The 24,707-nt window shown below is 44.0% G+C and overlaps 1 protein-coding gene across 6 annotated transcripts in view; it reads right to left on the reverse strand.

The window, feature by feature from the left end:
- Positions 1–10,925: 10,925 nt before the first annotated feature.
- The window catches only part of FOXN3 (forkhead box N3), a 383,907-nt gene continuing 370,125 nt past the window's right edge, over positions 10,926–24,707 (reverse strand). For all 6 annotated transcript variants that reach the window (XM_019642323.1, XM_019642325.1, XM_019642324.1 and 3 more), the window contains one exon: positions 10,926–17,699. In XM_019642323.1, coding sequence (XP_019497868.1) covers positions 17,159–17,699 — 541 coding nt within the window. In that variant the 3' untranslated portion in view covers positions 10,926–17,158. The remainder of the gene's footprint in view (positions 17,700–24,707) is intronic.

The following is a 24,707-nucleotide window of genomic DNA, read 5'->3' on the forward strand; positions in this document are numbered from 1 at the left end:
GAGTCACAGCACCTGGGTTCAAATCCTGGCTCCTCCACTTACATCTGTGTTGCTCTGGGTGAGTTACTTGGACTCTCTGTGCCTCCATTTCCTCATCTGTAAAACAGGGGTCATAAAAGTAGCTGCGCATAAGTTGGAAGTAAGTAAGGTTGAGCAGGCTGGTGCACATAAAGTGCTTGCCACAGGCTCTGGCATCTAGTCAGTGCTCAACAAACGTCCTCTCTGCTGCTGGCTACCCGTGCCAGCCTTCAATACCCTGGGTTATCTCGGGTCCTCTTGTATCTCAGATCCTTTATCTGGCAAAAGGGACCCCCTCTCCAGGTGTGGGGGAGTCCAGGAAAGAAGTCTTGTTGCTTAGCACTCTTCCCCCAGGGCATGTGACTTGCTGGGTGGGGTGGCTACTCGGCCTCACATTTGTTGGGAACACAAGGCAGGAGAAAGGGGAGCCCAGCAGATGGAGGCGGGTCTTCCAGTGATCCCTCTCCACCCTCACTGTGGAATCCCACAGAAATGGGAGGGAGACGCCAGCACACCAGTGACACCACTCCACACAGGAACCCATGACGTGTCGCAGACGGGAACAGCACATGGTGTTAACCAGGATGCTGGGAGTGGAACCCAGCTCTTCGCAAAGCTCCTGGAGCAGCCTTGCTGTTTACTCCAGACGCAGAAAGGCGTATAGAAGACGATGAAACGGGGTCCTTGTAGAGCTGCCTGGTTCCACGGTCAGCAGGGACACGGAACAGCGATAGAGAAGAGCTCACAGCTCTGCCTCGGCGAGGGCGGCATTCCCATCATGCTTTAATTCATCTCTGTCTCCTGCCTGCAACACATCAGGTGGCAGAGGACTGTTTTTGTTTTTTTATGACTAGGCTTCTGGTAAAATCACCCCTCCCTCTCAACTCCCAAAATGTTATTGCTTTGGGACTGTTCTCTTAATTTCAATCTGTTGATTCATATCTTGGTTGCTTCCAAAAGGAATTTGAAGTAGCTTATCGTCATAGTAAACAAACAATAAAACCAACCATCATAAAGCAAAAGCAAAGAACAAAATGTAGAAAAAGGAAAAGGAAAAAAAAGCGTAAAAGCTTAGAACAAAACAAGCATTCTCAGCTGAGGGAAGTTACAGTAATGAGACTCCAAGCTTCCTTGCAGTCTGGAAAAAAAAGGAAAGCACATATATCATGTATCCTTCATTATATACAAGTTCATCATGAGGAAAAAAACAAACAAAAACCCACTTGATTCTCGGCTCTGAACTTTGAGAAGATTTTGTCATAGGTCGTAAGGGCTTGGGCTCAGGGTCCTTGAGTAACTTAATGAACAACAGCCTCCGATATTATTTCAAACAAAGAAGAGTGCCTTTTACTGACAGTTTCTTACATCAATTCTCAAAATAAGCTGTGTGCCTAGTAAAGCAAGTTTTCTTAAATTTATGAGGTTACCTGATAATAAATAAAGCCAGGAATTTAAATGTGAACGATAGTTCATTTCCTAGGGCTGCCATAACCAAGTACCACAAACCATGTGGCTTACACAGAAGTTTGTCTCACAGTCCTGGAAGCTAGAAGTTCAAGACCAAGGTGTCAGCCGAGCAATCCGCCCTCTGAAGGCTGTAGGGAAGGGTGTGCTCCAGGCGTCTCTCCCAGCTTCTGGCACGTCCCTGGCTTGTGGCAGCATCACTCCCGTCTTCACATGGTACTCTCGCTCTCTGTCTGTGTTCAAATTCCCCTGTTTATCAAGACACCAGCCATATTGGATCAGGGGCCCACCTTACTCCAGTATGATCTCACCTTAACTAATTATATCTGCAATGACCCTATTTCCAAATAAGGTCACATACTGAATTACTGGGGGTTAGGATTTCAAAGTATGAATTTGGTGGTGGTGGTGGTGTGTGTGTGTGTGTGGGGGGGGACACACACAATTCAGCTCATAACTGTGGCCAGGACATTGGTGAGTCCTGAAGTCAAGTCACAGGGACCAGCATGTAGTCTCAGGAGGAAAAACTGACATGAGCCTGAGTTGAAACCTGATTCAATGTCTCATGTTCAGGCTGGAGAGGAATCGTATCACCAGAACAGCAAGATTTTCCTCCAGGAGCCTGGAAAAAGAGAAAGCCAAAGAACAAGACTTTGTTGGTATTTATCCAGCCCTGGCCGAGAGTTAGAGTCAGCAAGCTTGGGGACTCGGGCACTCTGTCCTCCAAGTAGTTCCCCTCGCTGCCAGGTAGGGAGTGTCCACCAGGCTTTTTTATGCTTTGATGAAATCTCTCTGGAGATTTTCTTGGTTCTAATACTGAGTTCAAACTGACTAATTTACCTGCTCAGGGACTCTGTTAATTCTGTTACTGGCAACCGCCATGTCATATATTTCTCATCAGTGTGGACTCTATAAATGCTGTCCCCTGGTGTTGTTCAATGCATACCTCACATAACCTACAATATGGACCTAGGGCCAGGGTTCCTCAACTGCAGAGGGAATATACAATCCCTGAAAAGGACTATCTATGTTGTCAGTTAACCCCTTGGCAATCTGGTTTATGCATCAATCTTTTGTGACCTTGGCTAATGATAGTCTGCTCCACCCCATCAAGCCTCTTTGGGAGCAGCTGCCAAATCCAGAGACCATTTCCTCAGAGATGCTAATTTAGAGAATAGATGAGAAATGCAAAGCCTGAGAAGGAGAAGGAGGGGAAGGACATACAGTCATACGCCATACAGTGACATTTATTTCGGTAATGGCAGACCACATATACAATGTTGGTCCCATGAGATTATAATGGAGCTGAAAAATTCCTATGGCCTAGTGATGTCGTGGTCGTCCCAATGCCATAGTGGATGCATTACTCACGTGTTTGTGGTGATGCCGGTGTAAACAAACCTACTGCACATAGAATTGCAGCAGCAGAGCTGTACCATCCAGGTTTGTGTGAGGGCACTCTGTGATGCTCGCACAACGATGAAATCACCCAACGAGGCGCGTCTCAGAATGTACCCCTGTCACTAAGTGGTGTGTGTCTGTACAGAGGGGACATAGCAGTGGAGCAGGTGGAACAGGTGGACAGAAATGTCTTGTGGCTGAAGTGCAGAGATCATCTGTCTGCACTTGGCGGTGCGGGTGTGGAAGTGGCAAATCAAAGACTTTAAAAACAGCACTGGGTGCTCGAAAATTAGGAGGCGAGGAAAGGCGCCAGGAGAAGCATTAATAATGCATATGTTTTGTTTGCTTGTTGTTTTGTAAAGAGACACAAATTAAAGAGTGGAATTCCTGGGGTTTTGCTGGGTGCTTGCTTTTTGTTGTCACTGTTGATGACTTCGGTTACTTGATGGGGCTTCTGTGAAAGTGACTCGGGTAGAACAGTGCTGCCCACGAGAAACAGAATCTGAGCCGCATAGGCAATTTACAATTTTCTAGTGGGAGCCACTTAAAACAAGTAAAAAGAAACAGGTACGATGGGTTTTACAATATATTTTGCTTAACCCAATATATCCAAATAGTGTTGCAATATGCAATCAATATTTTAAAAGTCTTTTTTTAAAAAAAGGTGTTGAGATCTTTTATACTCTCTTTTTCACATTGTCTTTGAAATCCAGCATACTTGGAGCACATCCCAATTTAGACTCTACATTTCAGCTGCCATATAGTGGCCATATATGGCTAGTGGCTCCTTGGTGGTCAGCCTCAGGACAGACAGAGGCTGGACTATGCAGTTCTGGGATTTGAAAGGATGATAATAATAATAATAGCAATAATAATGATGATGATGATGATGATGATGTATTGAGCCTCTTAGATGTGACACATGTTATAGTAACCCCCTTTCTCATGTATCATCTCATTTAATCCTCTTACCAACCCTATAGGGTGGGTACTATTATTATCCCATTCTACAGATGCTGAAACAGAGTCTCAGAGAGGGTGGGTGATTTGCCCAAGGTCATACAGCTGGTAAACGGCAGAGCTGGGTCTGGAAACCTAGTCTGTCTGACACTAGCCACTTTGCGTCATTTACTCAGGGACTGCAAAGAGGACAGCCAGCACCCAGGATGTCCTCAGCCTCTCCCTTAGAGCCTGTGTACATGAGTGGACTTTCTTTTCTGATTAATGGAGCTGCCACACTGACTGAAAAAACAGACCAGAAAGAACATTAATTGTACAGCTGAGCATACTGCATGACTGACTGAGAACAGAGCAGTAACAAGACTCTCATCAGCTGGAGGAAGCTGCAAATTCAAGGCCGGCAACCAGGTTCACAACATGCAATTGTTGTCAATGACACTTAGCAAAGAGCCAGAGAGAATTGATTGTCATTAAAAGGCGGACAAGAGCATCGATTGTCCCCCCAGTGAGGATCTGGGGATTCTGACTTAGCCATGCCAAGAATGTTGGTGCAGAGACATTTGTGATGGGACTTCCCACGTGGAAACGGTCTCCAGCGTGGCCAATCAGTATAAATGAAGCAGGAAGCCAAGGCCTGGTCAAAGGGCGGGGCTGCTCAGGCTGTGTCCACATCTCCTCACCTCTGCACCCATCTCCACGAGCAGCTGTCGAGGAGGCTGGGCTGGCCTGGGAGGTGGGAGAGCCTGTGGGGTCTGGAGGCGGGGTGGGGGGGCTGTCCCTTCCTCCCTGGTCCTGTTTGCCCAGAAGCTCTAGGAGCCCTTTGAGCTATGACATTTTGGGTTTGGGACTCCATGGGAGGAGAGTGGCCCCCTTACCCTGCTGGCCACAGCTGCAGCACCATCCAAAGATGGAAAACATGTTCATGAATGTGGCCTGGATAAGACAAGCCAAAATATCCTCTACTCACCCCTGAAACCCCAAGCAGGGTGGTGGGCAAGGCCTCACCCCAGTAGCTCTCCTACACGGGAGATACTGTATTCTCAGGTGTTCCTGAATGCATTTCCAGCTCCCCCTCCATCCTGCTTCTGGCTGTGGTTGGAGAAAGAGTGTGCACGGCTCTCCTGCAAAGCATCCGGGCTAGGATCTGAGCAACAACTGGTCCACCCAAAAAATGCTAACTGAGTGACCACTGTGTGCCAGATGCTGTGGCAGGCCCTGGGGAGACAGAAATGTACAGGACGAAGGCCTGCCCTGTAGGCGAACATGACACAGATGGGGAAATCAATAGCTATAAGCGAACACGGAAAGTGCTAGAATACTGGAATTTTAATTACAAGTTACCTTGGTAGCAGAGAGTATGAAAGTTAAACACAGAGACAAGACAGGGGGACTGAGGTTTGCGGGTTGAGAGAATATTCCAGAAAGATGAAAAGGATGGTCCATGCAAAGGGACAGGGGGCAACAGGGACATCCTAGAAACTGCAACTCGCCAAGCAGCTGGAGCTCAGGGTGGGCATGGGAGGGGCTGGGAGATCAGGCTGGGCACTGGGAGGGGCCAGGCGTGAAGAGCTCATGTGTCATGCTAAGGAACTGGGCTAGTCAGAGCTTAGGGCGCCTGGGAGGATTTTAGGCAGGGTGAAGTGTCAGGTGGGTGATTGGAATGGTCATCCTGACTGTAGTGGAGGAAACAGATAAGAGACGGGCAGGCCCAGTGTGCTGGCCCAGGGCCCGTTGCCTCCCGTTTCATCCTTTGACCTTCGCCAGCTCAGCTTGGCATTGCAGTGGGGCTGACCTCAGAGACTCTGTTTCCTGCTCTCAGGTCAGCTGGCTTCTCTCTGGGTTTGTCCAGTGGGAAGCAGTGGTGGATGGCTGGAAGGTAGGAGGGAAGGGAGTTTTTCCTTCAACCTTCTCTGTCCCAGGTAGTGTCTGTCGGTGGCTTCATGGCTTTACACCTCCATGGCTCCAGTCCCCGCTGGACAGGCCTGTGTGGCTGCACTTTCTAATAACTGATTCCGCCCTCAGTCCCTCTCATCTCAGAGGTGGCGATGGCTTTCTGCCCTTGCTCATCTCTGGGTGGCCTCACTGTCTTCTGTGCTTGGCTTCTCGGCTCCTCCACCACCTGTGTAGCCAGTCCCTCGAGGGGTCTCGTCTCCCTGGCTGGGCTTGACTGATCCAAGGGGAAGCACTGGTACAAGTTCTCTCACTGCAAGAATCCTAAGGAGCAGTAATAAGGGTCTGAACAGAGGTTTACACTATAGCGGGGATGGAACTTGGAGACCTCTGAGGCGGGTAAGGGCTAAAATAAATTGTGGGTGACTTTAGGGTAAGGCAGGGGTCAGCCGACTTTTTCTGTGAAAGGCCAGGGAGTAAATACTTCAGACCTTGTAAGTCGTCGGGTCTGTCTCAAATACTCTGCTGATATTGTACAAAAGTGGTCCTAAACAATATATAAAGGAATGAGTATAGCTGTGTCCCCAAAACATCATTTACAAAAACAGATGGAGGCTGGAATTGACCCGTGGGCCATAGTTTACTGACCCTGAGTGGAAGGAAGGTATGTAGTGATGTGAGCAAAAAAGGGAATCCAGAAAGAAGAAGTGATGGGGGTGGTCAGGCTAGGTGGTGGGGAGAGAAAGTAAGGAAGGGTAGGGGTGGGGGATGAGGCTTACGTGTAAGTCGAGAACATCAAGCATTGTGAGAAGAGAAAGAAACACTCAATTATTTTCTCACAGAGCTGGTAACCAGTACAAGGATTAGTTCAGTAAGAAATCATTCACCCATGGAAGGGATGGCCACGTCCACAGATGGCAAACAGGCCCTTATCTAACCCCTTACTAGCTGAGAGGTGAGTAGAGGAGATGCGAGGGGGAGGGAGACAAAGGCTATACTGATCTTAGCAACCAGCATTCTTATGTCTAGAAAAGACCACCCACTGTTGAGAAGTTTGGGGAACACTATACCAGCTGCCATTTTACCAATTACCCATTAATCGCCACAGCTGGATTTTGGAAAATGATCATACCTGAAGGTAGAAACCTGATGTTTCATCTGCCCCCTCAGCATTTATCAGAATTGGCACGCAGCAGTAGCTGAAAAATAAGTGTGGGTTGACCATGAGTATGAAGGACAGAATCTATTTTAAAACTTTCTTGATCTATTTCATCTTTAATTTTTTCTCTAGCTTTTCATGGTTTTGGATAGCCTTTCAGACTATTGATGGTTAATATATACACTATGCTGGCTAAGGTGTCAAGTATTTAAAAATAAATAGGTGCCAGTTAACCAAACTCAACTTCTGAGGTTTTATTATTTTTTTTAAGGAATCCCATTATTTTAAATGCACTTGACTATACTCAGAGGCTAACTACATGCTAGATATGGCAGTCTTCTAAATAGGCATGCGCACAGAATGAAGAAATACCACTAAGCGCTGAAACTTTCTGATTGTAAACAGTGTCTGCAAACTGTAGGTCCATAGTCTCAATGCCACCCCTGGGCAAAACTCTTAGATGAATGATAATAAGAATGGTTTGTAAGCTCCTGGCATGGGGGACAGCTTGGGCTCACTAAGGTATAGTAAGTGAATGAATGAAGGAAGGAACGGTTGAGTGAATTGTGGTTGCCTTTTATATGAGGGATATGATTCTTAAGACCTCATATAATTTAATACATGCATAAATCAAGACTAATTCCCCCATAGGCATAAAGTGGGATTTACATTATTTTAAATTTTGTACATTAAGTGAAATTTGATTCTTTTCCATTGCCTTATTTCAAATTTGCATAATTCATATTAGCATAGAGTATGACTTTCTTTTCTTTCTTTCTTTTTTTTTTAATAAAGGAAGACTGTGGACTTATACCTGGAGATCAAAGACGTATTTGACAAACTTTTCATTGGATGGAGGATAGTAAGCAACACCTTCATAAAGCCAGGTGCATGTGTAACTATTGGGTTGTTGGAAAAGTCATAATGCATTTTTTTCTGTTTTTCATTGCAAAAATGCATCATGACTTTTCCCAATAGTTAAATGATTGCCCTCAAAGGGTGTTGAGTGAAATGAAAGTTGACCTACAGGGGGACCGGTCTCCAGAACCATTTGGCTCCAGCTTTGTCCTAATCAATATACAAAATACACCTTCAAATCTATGATCAAATGATACCTGGAGGGAAGTGTTTTGGAGGATAAAATCAGGACCCTCACACCCCCACCCCACAATGGGCCAAATCTAAGGAGGTGACATTGAATAGAGGTAAATATAAAGTCCTGCACTTTGGCCCAAAATGGATAACCGGAGACATACACAAACCGCTGCAACTTAGCTGTTTTATTAATAGCAAGTTCAATGTGAATCAGTGGTGTGATCAGACTTCTAAACGTGAATTTAGTCTTTGGATATATTAATCAAAATAGAGGATCTAGAATGAAGGAAGTGATAGTTTCTCATCATCAGGCTCTACCTGGAGTTTTCAGCTTTCGGTTCTGATTACAAACTGGAACGCGTCTAGAAGAGAGAAAGAATAGGCAGAATTTGGAATATATATTATAGAAAAGATTTAGGGAGGAAATTATTCTTGTTTTCAAACAGGTAAATGGTTTGACATGTGTGAGATGATTTAAGCTGGTATTTTTGTCTTTCTAGGCTAGTCCAAAATTTTCAAGTGAAAGTTTTAGGAATTGGGATTTTGTCTTGCTATAAGGACAATTAAGAACATCTGAAGGTGAAAGGACCATCTGAGGTCAGGTGATGTGCTTGGTCATCCTGGCACCATTTAAGGGCTCATCAGGAACTTTGTAGAAAGGAGACAACAAACCTGATTCCTTCTCTTTTGAACTCTTGGAGAGTCAGTTACAGATGACTCGGGAAAGGAAAAAAATAAATGGCCAGTAAATATATGGAAAATAATGTAACTTTGCTAAAAATTAAATGAAAATTCAGACAGCAATAAAGTACTACTTTTGTCTATTAGCAAAACTTAAAGAGAAAAATAAATTCCAATAGTGTTAAGGGTGCAATGAGATTGAGGTTTACATGAATTGCTATTTGTACTGGTGCCTTTTAGAAGGCCTGAATAGAAAGAGCTGTTAACATTGACAGTGTTTTTGTTCCATAATCCAATAGGATACTGAACCAAAAGGCAAGCTGAAAATATGCAAATAGTCACATACCTGAAGATGTTCATTGTGGTATTAATTACAGAGAGAAACCAGCAGCAATTTAAACAATGGGAAGTAAGGTAACAGTTGAAGATGACGAGACACCCACATAATAGAATGTTATGTATCATTTAAAAAGATAGTCATTTTCAGGCCAGCTGAGTGGCTTGTTGACTGAGGGTTGGCTTGGGAGTGCGAGCTCTGAGCAGCAGGGCCCCGGTTCGGATCCCACATGAGGGCCAGTGACACTGCCCTCTACAGCTAAGATAGTGAACAACAGCTCGACCTGGGGCTGGGCTGCCATGAGTCACCGGTGACAGCGTAGGCTGCAGTGGGGCTGCCGTGGGCTGCCTTAAGCTGCCGTGAGTGGCTGGCAGCCAGCGTGAGCCGCTGTGAGCTGCTGTCCAAAGGCCAGCAACTGATCTGCCTCAGCCGGGAAGAGCACAATGATCACAATACCAACATGGGCCAGTGAAGTGACGTCCTCTGCAACTAGACTGAAGAACAAGGGGACAGCAACTTGTCTATTCCTCTTCCCCGATTTCCAAATGCTGTTCCCTCCCCCAATTCTCCCAATAAAATCTTTAAAAAAAAGTCATTTTCACTATAGCTATATGGAATATGCATAGATGATGTTAAGTGCGCATCTGTGGGGGATTGCCAGATACAGAGTTCCACAGATATGAATATAATTACACACAAATGGCTGGATGTGACCAAAGAAGGAAAATTTCCTCTTTTAAGTCTGGCTCTGCCACTAGCTACCTGTGTCATTTTGTGCAAATCCTTTTTCTGTTCCTAAATTCCCTGGTCTGTAAAATAGGGTGTTTGGACTCAGTGGCCTCTAACATCCCTTCCAGTTTTATGATATAAGCAGAACGAGCCATTTAATGAAGAAACTGTATCCCAGCGGGATTAAGGAATCAGCCTGTCTTGTTTTCAGACTTTCCTCATGATAGTGCACATCTTCTATGTTATGTATTTTTAGAAATCAGTTTTGAAATCATGAAACAAATAGAATTTCTTGATCCCTCCCAGATAAATTGCTGCATCTTGAAGATTTAGTCATATGCCCATAATACTTTGTTATGGATTAACATAAAACAGTTCTCAAGTTACTAGGGTACTGTGTAAGTGCCCAGGAATGGTTTCAAATCAAGATACTACTTCTAGGACCATTACTTGGGTAATACTTAAGGCCAACCATAAAGTGTGGCTGCCATAAAAACTGCCCATATCAAACATTTTCTGTAAATAACTCCCTAGGTGACAACAGAGTATCTGCACAAAGTCTGTCAAAATGATAACACCTCTGACATTCTTATCTGACCTCCAGGGGACATTGACTGTCTCAGAGAGGGACTAAAACTCTGGTAGTAGCTTGTTCCGTGTAGTGAAGGCCCAACTGGGGGCCTCTGGGCTACAATAGTTTAAATGGGAAAGAAGACAAGTGGAAAAGGTAGAACTGAAATAACACTGCAAGACAATAGAAAAAACTGCCACCAGAGTCAAATTCCTCAAATTAAGTATTGCCCGTGATTTTTGTTAATGAGTCATAGGCTACCTTCATGAGGCAGTTCACTTTTTAAACTCAAGCAGCTTTCATTTAGCACCAACTCTTGCCCAGTGACCACTGGGCAAGTGACAAGTGTCCGGCAACTCTTTAGACCAGGGTTGGAATTCCTGTGACCTACAGGGGAGCCCAGTTTGCGTTGCGCACTTGTGTATTTTTAGAAAAGGTGTGTGATTACCCACCAAAAGGAAAGCGGGCACGAGGATGGGTACAGTAAGTGCAGCTGAGTCCCTAAAAGTGGGACTGTGACAAAGCAGCACACCCTAGTGCAGTTAAGAAACAGAACCGATTTTCCTGCTCAGCATTTGCACATGGAGACGCAGTGCACACAATACTCCGTGGCCTTGTTCTTCAATTGATGCAACTCAGTAATTTTTATTGCAACTGGAAGACAATACATCACAGAAACTTTATGGTAGGTCTGGGGGAAAGTGTTATTTACAATAAATGATGAAATAGTTTGTCTTTGGCAATATGATTACATATGAAGGATGCGAAATGCAGGTATGGACACCTCCAAAGCAACGCTATCAGGTCCCTAAAGTTCGGCCGGTTGCCCCCGCCTCCACACGGCTCCCTCAGGTAACACAAACGCAACTGAACATCACTTTCTTTCTCCTCTATGGTTCTGTCTTTCTATTCATGATATTGGCAGTTTCATACAGAAAGTACAGAAAAAAAAATTGGCTTTTGAAAAATTATTACTTTAGTAAATTAATTTGGCCATGTAGGTCTATTGGCCAGCAAAGGTCAGATGACCCTAAGCATCAACAGTAAACCTCTTGGTCTTCTGATTGCTTTATCATTGTTATAGATTTTTTTTTTCTGTAAAACAAAAACAAAACTCAGAAATGTTACAGAATCAGAGTATAAAAAAATGTACAAGTGTATAATGCTTCCCAGACACACACAAATACTTTTTTTCTCCACATTTTCACCATGGCAGTAGAAGTAGTGAGTGTGAATGACACAGCATGAAACTGGTTACTGAATCAGGTATGAGCTCCGATGGCCTCAACATACATACTCAGGAAAAGCTTAATGTTTAAATAACTGAAACTGTGCTACGTTTTATCAGAAAAAAAAAAGGGGTGGGGTGGGGTGAGGAACTCAGGCCACAGTGATGAAAGGATGAAATACAATTTCTAGTTTGACAGGTTCACCATATCGAAGACTTTGAGAATCCAAGATGGAATATTAATTATTTGCAAAAGGTAGAGAAGGTTGTTCTCAACTTTTGCAAATGAAATACAGTGGAAAACACTGTCGTATGTATTCCAAATAAATAGTCTTGATTTCAACGCTAACAAAACAAAAAGGAAGGGTACTTGTGAGCATATCACAGTAAGTCTGAAGTGATCTTTCACCTAGGTCTGATTTCAAAAGTATGACAGACAGTAGGATACAGCACCATAGACACATCGGTTTCTGCCATTGAAAGATGGATTATTTTTAAAATCGTATTTTTCTTCCTTAGTTTTTGGTCAGTGAAGCTATGGCAAGGTCACACGCATTATTCATGATAAAGCAACCGAGCTGACAAGTCTGTGCTTAATTCAAGAATGACCAGTAGGAGAGAGAGAAAACAAGGAGTTAACCACCATCGCAGGTACTCTCTCGAAGGAAGAGGGATTAACAGATGAATTCACAAAGGTAGGCGGGTCTATACAGAACACTGAATGCCATGTGTAAATTCTCGTGAAAACTCCAGAAACAGGAACACCATACAATGTATATACTTTGATTTACACATTCCGTTACAAAGAAAAGAAAAAAAAAGACACCATTACAACTTTGTAACTGTGTTAACTGCAATATAAACCAAAGTCCCCGTTTGGCAGGTAACTAAAAGAGGGTTATCCACTTAGGTTATATAGCAAAAGTGTTGATGTATATTATATATAGTAGTATAAATAATAAAAAAGTATTATTTAAATTAGATCACAGTGCTGCATTATGTGCATAACAGTGTTTGATATAGTATTGGAGGGCCGGGACCTACGACACTAAGGATTTAACTGTCAACACTGGTTAAGTCACAATTAGGAGGGGACACAGAGTTCAAATGTATTCTTTTGGTGGCAAAAATCCTGAAGATGAAAGAAAAATACTTCTCTACAGAAACATAAAAATAAAATTGCAACATCTGGGCAGCTGTGATCCACCGGAAAGAAAGAACTCCCAACCTGAATCAAGTTTAAAGGGAAAGAGAAGTCACATTGAATTGAATCCAGTCCCATATGGAAAACCCTCCCAAGTAGGTCACTTGTACATAACTCTGACTCCTTCTCCAAGAGCCCTTCAATGAGAGGCTAAGAGCCCACGCTTGTGTGCGGGACACAGCACTTGGCACCGAGCAGTCCCGGAGTGTCCCAGGACTGAGCTGGGCACAAAAGCCATCCGGGTGGTTTTCACTCTACAAAGCCCACAGGCTGAACTTAATCCTCAGGCAGAAACACCATGCAGCACTATGGCCTCGTCCAGAACTCCCCCCCACCCCCCCCCCCCATGGTAATAACTGCCATGCCCAGCAAGGGCCAGACACGCTGAATGCCTCTACAAAAAACAAAAATCAGTTCTTGGAAAAGGCCTCCAACACATTCCTTCTTAAAAACTCAGCCCCAAAGACTGAAACTTGCCACAGCTGTCTTGGCCATGGTTGTCTCCAACCACCACCTGAATGCGGGTTGGGTTTCTTTTTCACTTCAAATAGCTTTACCAAAGAACTCTTGAAAGTATATGGATTGGGGGGGGGGGGGAGAGTAGGAGCTTATGGTATATTATAAGGCTGGGAAAAAATCTATGATGCAAACAAACCCTTTCCACGTAGTACTAAAGATAAAAAGACAACGGTAGTAGCATTAAAAATAACTGTCTATGTGTATATCATTTAAGAAAAAAGAGCCAGTCTCTTTCTCTTAAATGTGTCCAAGGGCCAACAGCAAGGAACTGTGGATGTTATGGTGCTGAAGTGTTCACGGCTGTTTTCCAAAGCATCTTTAAATATTGCTATAGTTCCCCATTTCCCCCTCCCACCCTGCCCCATGTGAGTACGTGAGATACTGGAATGACACAGGAAACGCCAATTCTCCCAGCAGGAGAAATGAAAGCAAAACCACCACACCCCTTGAATGGTGCTCGGGCGATCTGTCCGACTAATGAATACATATGCTAGTTTGGAAGCTAAAAGAACACCTGACGTTTGGGAAGGAATTCCAAGACTAAAGTGAAATTACACTTGAGCAAAATACGCTTTCACACATAGGCTTGTGCTTAAAATTCTCTACTGCTCTTGGAGGAGGGGGTGAGAGAGGGTGCCTCTTGCCCCTTGGCTTGGTGGGGACACGGACAACCTCATTCTGCAATGAATTCACTACAAACGGCCACATACACATCGATACTTTTTTTGTTTTCCTCAACAATCAAAATACAAAGTTAAACACAATTGAGCCATTGTTTTGGTTATGCATAATGTGTATGCCTCCAAAAACAGAAGAAAAATAGAAAAAAGTACCCTCACTAAAGTTTCCCCCGGAAGTCTCCCAGCGGCTCCTATGAAGGGGCCACGGGAGACTCAGGAAAATAACCCTTAGAAAGCTGCCCGATGAGGTATTTATGCAAAAAGAGTGGTTCCGGAGTTAAGAACACACTTTTATAAGATAGTTATCTATTTCTCAAAGAGATCAGAAAAGTAAATCACACACATTGCATTTTATTATTTTCTAAAGGTCTTTGCTCCTTTAGAAAAATGAAATGAGGGGAGACAGCCCACTGTGGGGGGGGTTTAACTGGAAGTCCCCTGCCAGAAACGGTCCTGAATGTTTACTCTGCCTTTCAGGAGGGAAGTCTGAATTTTATCTTGGGAGTGGGGTGAGGGTGGGGGGTCTCCTGGGCTTGGTCAGGTGACAACACAAAGTGTCGCTCAGGTTCCACAGCTGTGGATGGCTTTTGGGGGTGTCAGGTGCGAGATGCAGGGAACATAGTGCTTCAAAAATACATCCTTATCCCCATCTGTACCCTGAACAAATATGCTGGAAGAGCTCAGGTTCAGGTAACAAAGGTGACCTGTTATATAGGTGTTGATTTTTTTTCCAGGGTGTCTCATCAGCATCCCAGAGGAAGATAAACATGGGGCGCGCACCAGTGATTTTCCACTGTCCTGGCAGATGGAGGTTCTGACAGCGCCTGGTGCTGGAGGATGGGCTCCACACGGGCCCACGCTCCCCTTTTAAAAGATTGAGATCACCCCAATTCCATCCCTCTCCCTCACCATCATATCCTGAGCTATGGTAGTGGGTGTTTTTGTTTTATAGTTTCCCTCCATTTGAGTGGAAGATCATATTCTTCTAGAGATTTCTTTTGATCTCCCCAAATAATTTCTTTTAGGCAAAGATAACAGGAATTTCTGGTCTGCGTGACATCATCCTGTTGTCTCAATTCAGCTCTCACAGTCTAGGTGGGCTTAATTCCAGGTTGGTTCATGTGCTGAGGTGGTAGAGATGGCTGGCCCCTCCGTCCCACCGTGAGATGGCGTCACAGGAAAACTGTGGGGGCTGGTCCTTCCAACACCCGTGTCCCTTCCTCCTTCACGTGTACCCTAACTCACACCCTCATCCAATAAGGCCCATTAGTGTGTTTCCCCTTCTCCTGGCAAATTTGCATAATTATTCACTGCCTTTTTCCTAGAGCCAAATCGCAGTAATGGTTTTCTCAAGTCAGCGTCCCGTAATTCTCTTGATTCTAATCATACACACTCACTACTAAGTTTGCCCTCAAATTATTGCGTCATGATAAACATGTACAGACAGAGAGAAAGGACACACTTTTCAACAGAGAATCAGAGGGGGTCGGGGATGAAGAGCAGACAAGGCAGCACAGAGCTCCACCATCCAGGCCCTACCGGAACGTGAAGATATTTTTATATTGCAGAGGAAGTTCCCCAACAGTCAGAATTTGTCCCTGAAGAAGGTTAAACCTTAAACACCTGCTTCAAAAAAACCAAAACAAAATAATTGGGAAAAACAAAACAAACAAAAAAATTAAAGGAAAAAAAAAAAAGAAAAAAGAAGAAAACCAAAAGAACCTCTAAGCCTAAGGGCTTAAAAATTAGAGGCATAGCCTTTTCTCTATTTTCTATATTTATATGAAAATAATTCATGCTTCATGCTAAATACATTATTTACCTTACAAGAACTTTGTTATTTTTGAATTAAAAAAGGTTTGTTTTTGTGATTTTTTTTTTCTTTTTTTTCTTTTTTTCGAAGGAATCCATGCATTGTGGATCAGAAATTTCTGCTGGCTACACTGGCTGAATGTGGAAATCACTGATTTTTGCAAAGATGAATCCTGATTGACATTACTTGCAAACTCCCATTTGGAGGGCAGTATAGGAGTATTTTTTCTTTTTCTTTTTTTTTTTTTTGCCCATCAATGTGCCTTTCATCTTTTTCAAATACACCACAATACTAATGGCAGGTTCCGTAGCTTTTTGCTTGTTTGTTTTCACTTAGATCAAATAGTTTTGACAGACAGAAAAAGATATGTACCATTATTTCCTTCCTTAAACAGCTACTGTCATTTCTTGGACTTGATTTTCAGTTGGGCAGTTAAGAAGGCATAGCTTGTTTTCTGCATGTTTTATCTTCTCTCTCTCTCTCTCTCATGTGTATGTGTGTGTATGCGTGTATGTGTGCAGGGCCAACCTTCAGGCTTATGGCTTGTGGAGCATTCTCTTAATATATTGGGTTGTCAGAAAAGTCATGATGTATTTTTTTCTGTTTTTCGTTGCAAAAATGCGTCATGACTTTTCCGACAACCCAACAGAACAGAATTCAATGATTAGAAACATCCCTAAAAACTGACCCCATTTCTTCTCATTAGTCCTTGACAGCTGGTGTATATACACCGTCTAGCGTCCACCTCATAAGATGTTAGGAGGCTTCACGATTAAGAAGCACGGAGGACTGGTGACCGACCCTCTTGCACTCTGTGTGGCAACACCAAGGGTTTTCCTGGCCCAATTTGCAGCCTGGTGCCACGAGCCTGAGACTGCTCCTAGGGGAATGGATGTCTTCCTTTCCCCCAACTGCATCACGCACCTTCACGCAGTGAACCCAACTGGGTGGACATCCTGACCTTTTAAACCTAAGGGTTGGGCCTCATGGATGATTACTTTACTTTGCACACGTGCCTTCTAGGCGCTGCATATGGGTGTCCCCGTGGCATTATCCTTTCCATCCCTGTGGATTCAGCCACGTGTTTCTGACAAGCTGGAGGAAGCAATGGTCATTTTGGCTTTTTCGGTTTTGTCTTCAGATAATGAAAAGCTTTTGTAAAACAGCTGAGTGTCAATATGAGTTCTATGGCTTCAATCTCCTTTAAAAATAAAATTCTTAAGGGCCCAAAACAAAGAAGGGGGGTAAATTAAAAAAAAAAAGAAAGAAAGAAAAAGAAAACCAAACCAAAAAAAAAAAGAAAGAAAAAAAATAATAATAAATTGCTGATATTGCCACAAATCATTAGAAATCTCCTGACATGCTGAAACCAAATGGCCGTAAGTTCAAAACAAATCAGTGACTTGTTTTTAATTTTTTGTGGTTTCCTTTTGCTCTTTCTGCCCCTTTGCCGTCCGATTGGTGATGTTATTCAAACAGGACCGAATCCCCGCCAAGTGCAGGAGCGACCCGGCCGCCTCTTTCATCTCCTCGTCATCGCTCTCGGGGGGCTTTTCCGTGCGTCTCTTTTTGAGGGGCAGCGTGTCGCTGGGGACCTTCCTTGCCTTGGCGAAGTGCTGGCGCTTCTTGTGCTGGGCCGCGTAGCCGCTGTCCCCCAGAGTATCCTTGGCCTCCTTCGGGCTGTGTTTCCTGTCGTCGTCCTCCGTTTCACTGTGGCTCTCGTGGCTCTGGAAGCTGCCCTCGCTGCCCTCCTGGCCCCCCTTGGTGGCAAACTCGTAGTGGTCGTCGGCTGAGGAGGAGGAGACGGAGTCGCTGGCGGGCGAGGCGCTCCGGGCGCTGGAGGCCTTGGCACTGCTGTAGTTGTGATCCTCCTTGGGGTCCCCGCTGACCACCGGGGAGCCGCAGGACGGCTCGCTCTCAGTCCGCATCCGGCAGCCGGGGAGGCCGTTCCTGGGGGACGAGGACAGCGGGGAGGGGTGGGAGACAAAGAGAGGACACGGGTTAAAGCCCTCCGGTGAGACCCCCCGCCTGCGTTCGACACCGCCCACCCGTGGACGCGCCACCCAGCAATCTGCCAACCGCGCGGGGGCAGCAGGTGGCGCTGCTTTGAAGACGGTCCCAAATCCCGACACCTCCGTCTCTCCTGCTTATCTCCCATCGTTGGCATTTTCACTCAATTTGTGCCGCTGAGACGTCAAAACAACACTCTTCTGAAGTGACAGCGGTGGAAGCGCAGCCTCTTACATTAAACCGTAAAAATCAAGCTGTGCTGCGTTTCGCACACCCGCCAACGCCGAGGAGTAGACACCGCCCGGCGACGTTGGCTGGGTACTTCAGAGAAAAAAGCCCACTCCCTTTCTAAAGCTGCTACATTAGGAGCCTTTTGTCAGAAGACAGAATCTGGCGTTGAGCAAAAGAGATACCTGCTATGTGGTGACAGCTATTCACTCACGCACTTCCTTCCTTTCTCATTCATTCCTTCTACAAATATTCACTGAACACCTACTATAAATGCAGGGCCTTAGGGAGGGTCCCGGGGGAGGCATCTGGGGTGGAATCGCATACAGACACTGTCACAACGATGCTTACAGTCAGAGAAGCAAGTCCTGGTTAGATCCCAGATGGGGGAGCCGTGAGCTACCATCAACTATTATAAACTCAGCACCTGCCAGGTGCCACGCAGCGTCTACATAGGTGATTGCGTTTAACGCTAAAAAGTGGATGTTAGCGTCCACTTATTTCACAGATGCCAGAAGGAGCTGGCAAAGTTTAGTGATGTACTTCAAGCCACACAACTAATAAGCAAGAGGGCTGAGACTGAAACCGAAGTCTGACTCTCAAGCTGGAGCTCCTAGCAACATCATCAGACCAACTCTCACTCCTGTCCAATTTCCCTAGAACTGGGTCTCCTGGTAGACATTCTCATCAGGACCCGACAGCATTCATCACACCCCTGATTAGTTTATCATCTCGTCACGTCTGAGCAATGAACTGACTTCCTTTGTGCTTCCTTATCAGCGAAGTGCGAATAGTAATTTCACCCACTTCATGGGGTTGTTGGGTCAAGGATGTGAGTGAGCGCCTGCAGGTGTCTGGACCAGGGTCTGGCATGAGAGTGAGGGCTGTGACGCAGATTCCTGGGTAGGCCACACGCTCCTTGGGGTGGGCACTGACTCTGTCCTGCCGGCTGCTGTAATTCTGATGGTGCCTGGCACACAGCAGGTGTTCAGAAGGAGCTGTGATCAGAGAGATGAATATCCCCAGGAGGGAAGAGCTGCTTATAACTGGAGGGGGCAGGGGAGGGTCCAAGAAAAAGGTCTGTGGAAGACATGGCTTCTGACGTGACGGTTGAAGGTGTGGGGCAGAACAGAGAGGAGATATGTTCCATTGCACTGATATGTCCCCAGTGGCTAGCGCTGTGCCAGGCAGTGGACATACGATAATATACTGACATGTAGGAGCCGATGGAATTGTGGGGCAGAGAGCAGGAAGTCTGGGAAGATGGCCGTGGATACTCCTGAAGGATACCGCACCGGTGGAAAGGCTATGGGGCTGGGCTACCAATGAGACAGCTATTCTTTCTCCTTTCTCTCTTGCCACCCCTGTGAACCCAGAGGCTCAGCGAGACCCTGGTCACAGCCCAGACAGCAAGGGAAAGGGGAAGAGAGTCCCTGGTGTAAATGGTGTGGCAGCGAGTGAGGCCAAAGGGTTTCCCTCCTTCTCGAGTTCCAGGGACTGTGGTGTTCTGCTAAATTTAAGCTGGCGGTGACGTTTACCAGCACAGCAAAGTGCGCCAGCAAAATACACGAGGGTCAGTACCAAAACTCAGCCTTTGCTAGCTGTCACAAGACCATCGCAATAAACCTCAACAGTTACAATGTGTGTGCATTTGCACAGTGAAGTCCTTGCAGGCTCCAAAGGGCCCCCAGGTTGTCCTGCACTCTGTGATCCCAGATCCGTGCCACCTTCCCCCAGTCCTTATAGAAAGAGCCTGGCTTGCAAGACAGGCTTTTGTTCGTATTCCAGCATCATTTATTAGTGCCCTTTAGCAGGCTCCTCTCTACCTCAAAGGGCAGTGTGAGAAAACGGAAGCGCCAAGCACAGAGGATGGCTCTTGGTGGCATGTGCGAGTTCTGACTTGGTCTCTCTTGCTGTCAGATTGCTCGCTGCTGTGACACGCTTACCCTGAGCGTCTTGCTTTCTTCCTAAGCCGGCTCGGGAGACTCATGGGAATGTGGCATCAAGTAAGAGGAAAGAGGTTCTAAGAAAGAAATTCTTCACGAGGTTGCCTGTAAAGACAGCCGCGGAGCTTTGGGAAACGGCTTCTGCGATATCTACTTCCCGCAGACTTCCTGCTTTTTGGCTCGGTCTTAAGTACATAAAAGTGGCTAGGAAAAGATTCCTTTGAGGTGTTACCCAATTTGAAACTTGGCTAATGTAATTAATTGTGCAGGTAGCTATTAATAATCATTAAAGCAAGTGAAAATGAAAGTCTCGTATAATGGTTCTCTTGGTCTTTGCTGTTTCAGGTAACCACGGTAAAATCCAGAAATTAACTCAGTAATGAGTCCATTGAACTAGCATAAAACAGTTTCAGAGTGAACCCAACTACACTTGGATGAGTAAAGTGGGTTCCGTTAGGCTTCCAGAAAAATCAATTCGGTTCTGAATCCTTCCTTTTTAATAACATGGGGCTTACGACTCACTTTAGTACCACAGTTAAAACAGAATATGATACCTCTCTGGATACATATGGCGAGAGAGAGAACCATGAGACCAAAACAGTAAGAAATAAGACAGGCACTGCAGCTGGTGCTTAGTACATCTAGGCGAGAAGCATATAGTGTTCACTGTGCTTTCTTTCCTCTTGCCACAGATTTTAAAATTTTGTAAATAAAAAATCTGGGGTTCTGAGAGGGAGAAATACACTAAAATGAAAGCAATGATATAACATTTTAGCTCCACACTATTACAAGAGGAAAAATTCTGGGCCCGAGAACTTCTCTTACTTAAAGGAGATAAGCAAGCATTGGGGAGGTAAAGATGTCCACCCTAAAACCAAACTGAGACAGTCTTCTTAAAGAGATCACAGGAATTAAAGGAGAACAGACAGGGAAATCACTTCCACAGCCCACGAATCAAGGCTCTGCAGTGCAGGGTCTCTGATGCCGCTCAGACTCACACTGAGTGCCAACGGCGATTCCATACCCACACCTTGGAACCCTGGCCCCAGCTCAGCCATGTTATAAGTACACAGACACTCAGGGAGTCCCGTGACTTGTCCAAGTTGGCCCAGCTAGTTCTCAAAGATCTTTCAAGCAGGAATTTAAAATGTCTCTCCCAGGGAAGGACGTTTACTGTGATGAAGACAGAAAACCAATACACCCACTGACAATATTTCTGGATGAAAACAGGTACACAGATGCAAAGACGTAACTTTAGGGAGTTCAAATTAAAATATAAAGGTATCTCTTTCTTGCTTGATAACAACTACCTTTCCCTGAGATTTTAATATGGGCTCATAATCCATAAATGACACACAAACTCAGCAGGAAGTGACAAGCTCCTTCAATCATTAATAACAACCCAATGTTGTTTATGTTGGTACAAGCCAGCTGCACCGACTTGGTGTCAAAACCCTCCCACCGCAGGGGTTGTCATTACAGGGGGCCAAATGCTTAAAGAAGAAACCAGCTATCCTGAATATGTTGGAAGGTACATTTCTAATCACCTCCTCACACATCCTCCCTTAAAATGAACACATGATACATTTGAAATGCTTGCAAGTTTTCAGGTTAAGCTGAATTTATATGTAACAATACTCAACATAATCATGTGAGTATAAATTAAACCCACCTGATTTTACTAGGCCTCAACAAAACGTTTTATTCGTCTCAAATGAAAACCGGGTATTTGTTCTCTCGTCAAATAGATGGGAACATAAAAGGTAAGAAATCACATTAGTTCAGGCTGAGAATGAGCAATGCTCACACCTAACAAGCTAAGGTATAGCTTCTGATTAGACACAGCCAATTTGCTGTTTTCTCTACCTGTTCTTTATTTATTCCCTTATGGTACAGTCAGCATGTGTCGCCTCCATCTTTCACCTGTGCATTAGGGTTCTCTCTGGAACCAATGGCTTTCGACCTAGAGGCTATGATTTAGGAGGAAGCTGTCCTTCCCAGGACTGACTTGAGAACTCTGATCTTTTGCCACACATGCAAAGAAGCAGGTGGAATTTATGGGGCTGTAGATACAGTCTGAGAGCTGAAGCTAGTGCAACGCTTCTGTCCAGGGTCAACCACAGGAGGGAAGACCCAGAAGAGAATAGAAGGCTTCCACATCCAACCAGGTGGCAGAGGAGACATTTGGAAGGCATACTTCCAACTATCATGCAAAGGATCCCGAATAAAGTATGGCAACGAAGTCATTGCTGGGTTCACTAGAATATGGGGAACCTGAGAGACCCACATAGCTCACATGTACCAAAAGAACTTCACATACACACATAAATGAAAAATTCAAAAGAATAAAGGGACATACTCTGAAATGGGAGCAGCACACAACCCAGAAAGCCAGGGTTTCTTGGAGCAAATGCCCAAACTTAAATGGTGAGAGGGAAGATGGATTTTGGCAGCTCCACGGTTACTGTGAACCCTCGGAAGGGGTTCAAGTGGTCCTCAGGCTCCCAGCAGATGTTTGGAAAGCAAATCGTCTCTTGAAGAAAGCCACCTGAATTTAGGTCAGTAGGATTCCCAGAGATTAAGTTCAAGCAAATATTCAAGTAAAAGCTCATAAGCTGAAATCACCACATATGCCAGCAAACAGGTCACTAGAAATATATAAATGTAAACATACCACGCAAAAAGCTAGGGCACTTGAATGATGACACCCTCAATGGTGTCCCAGGGAAAAGTAACTGCCTTCACAGGCAGACATGTGGATCAAGTCAGCCTCAACCTCAGTCCAGATGGAACTGGAGACAAGAAAAGCCTCCCTTGAGAATTTTTAACCACGCGCCTGAAGTCTTGTGGGGATGAGGCCAGAATTCTGTGTGGACCAAAGACTGCAAGCTAAATTTAGTCTAAAGTGCCCAGTGGTGCCTAGAAGAAAATACGAACCCTTTCTGGGAAGAGCCTAACTTTAAACCCAGGCCACAAAGAATTCCCACCGATAAGGTTTTAAGGAACATAGGTTCATAATCAAACACTCATTAAACACAAAAGAAATAAGCCACCATCAAAAAGAGAGACAACGGAAAAAAGAAACTACAGGCTCTGAACTGCAAAGTCTGCAAATACTGAAATAACGATACAGAATGTAAAGTACAAATAAAGAAATAAATGGTATTGAAACATATTAGAAAAGAAGAACGGATTAATAAAACTAAGAAGACAGGCGTTGGAAAGCATCCCACAGAATTTTTAGAGATGAAAACTATACTCCTTGAAATTAAAGAACTCAATGGAATTGATAGAGAAAAATTAGTGAGAAAAACTAGTGAATGAGAAGACAGACCTGAAGATATTATATAAAATGCAGCAGAGAGGGACAAAGGGATGAAAAATATGGGAGAAAAATTCAGCAATATGGAATATAATAAGAGAATGTAAATCTAACTGGAGTTCCAAAGTGAAAAGGAAAAATGGAGAAAATCCAAACTCTAAATAAAAAATGGCTGAGAATTCTCTAGGTTTGATGAAAGGTACTTATCTTTAGAATCAGAAAACCAACAAATCCCATGGAGAACATATAAAAAGATACCCATGTCTAGACACATCATAGTCAAACTGTAGAGCATTAAAAAAAAAGAGAGAGAAGACTGGAAAGTCTCAGAAGGAAAACATACCACCTAATGAGTACCAATTAAGATAAAGCAAGTGAAGTAGATAAAAGCAGAACAATATTGTCAACATGAGAGGGAAAAAAGAAACTGTCAACCTAGAATGCATATCCCATAACACTATCTTCCAAGAATAAGGGTGAAAAAAATTTTTTTCAAACAAAAAGTCAGGGTTTTAACTAAAAGCAGGTACTCATTAGAGGATGTCTTAGAAATATATTTCAGGAAAAATGAAAATGATCCAAAAAAGATGGTCTGAGAGACAAGAAGAAATGATAAGCAAAGAAAATTCCATCAATGGAACAACATAATAACGACTAAGTTGACTTGAAAAAAAGAAAAAGAAACTGAAATAGAACCAAAGTACTGGGCAAATGTAATGTGTCATCTGGGTGGTAGAGAATAGGTATTAAAGCACTCCAAGGACCTTGTATTGATCAGGAGGTTAAAGATATTGATTAACTTTAAACATTTTAAAATATTCATGTTAAAAGTTCCAGGATTAACACTAAAAGAAGAGAAACAAAATGTATAACTTCCAAACCATTAGGGGGGTGGAAATAAAAAGAAACGAGAAGTGGGAGAATCTCGATCCACTTCAAATAATGCTAGAAAGGAAAAAAAAAAAATCTGGAAAAAGTGGGACAAAGAAATGCAAACTGAGATGACAGAAATCAATCCAAATATGTCAATAAAAATAGGCTAAAAAATCTGTTAAAAAGGTAAAGGTGATTAACATGCACACACAAAATGCCATATGCTGTTTATAAGAGACAAACCTAAAACATAAAAGTAAAAGGATGGAAAACATTGTATCATGCCATGCTGGTGTAGCTATATTAAGACCAGATAACATAGGTTTTTAAGGCAAAAATCATTACTATAGATAAAGAGAGTCATTAAACATTTATAAAGGTTTGATTCACCAGGAAGATAAAAGCAGTTCTAAATATGAATACCTCCAATAAGATAGCTCCAAAATATAAACACCTAAACTGAAAGAGTTACAAGGAGAAATGGTCACATCCACATCACATCCACATTGTTAACGGGAGATTTTAATACATCATTCTCAGTATTCAATTGATTAACCTTGTCTCCCCCCACCCCACCCC

This window comes from Hipposideros armiger, unplaced genomic scaffold (assembly GCF_001890085.2).
Source record: "Hipposideros armiger isolate ML-2016 unplaced genomic scaffold, ASM189008v1 scaffold_67, whole genome shotgun sequence".
Taxonomy (NCBI): domain Eukaryota; kingdom Metazoa; phylum Chordata; class Mammalia; order Chiroptera; family Hipposideridae; genus Hipposideros; species Hipposideros armiger.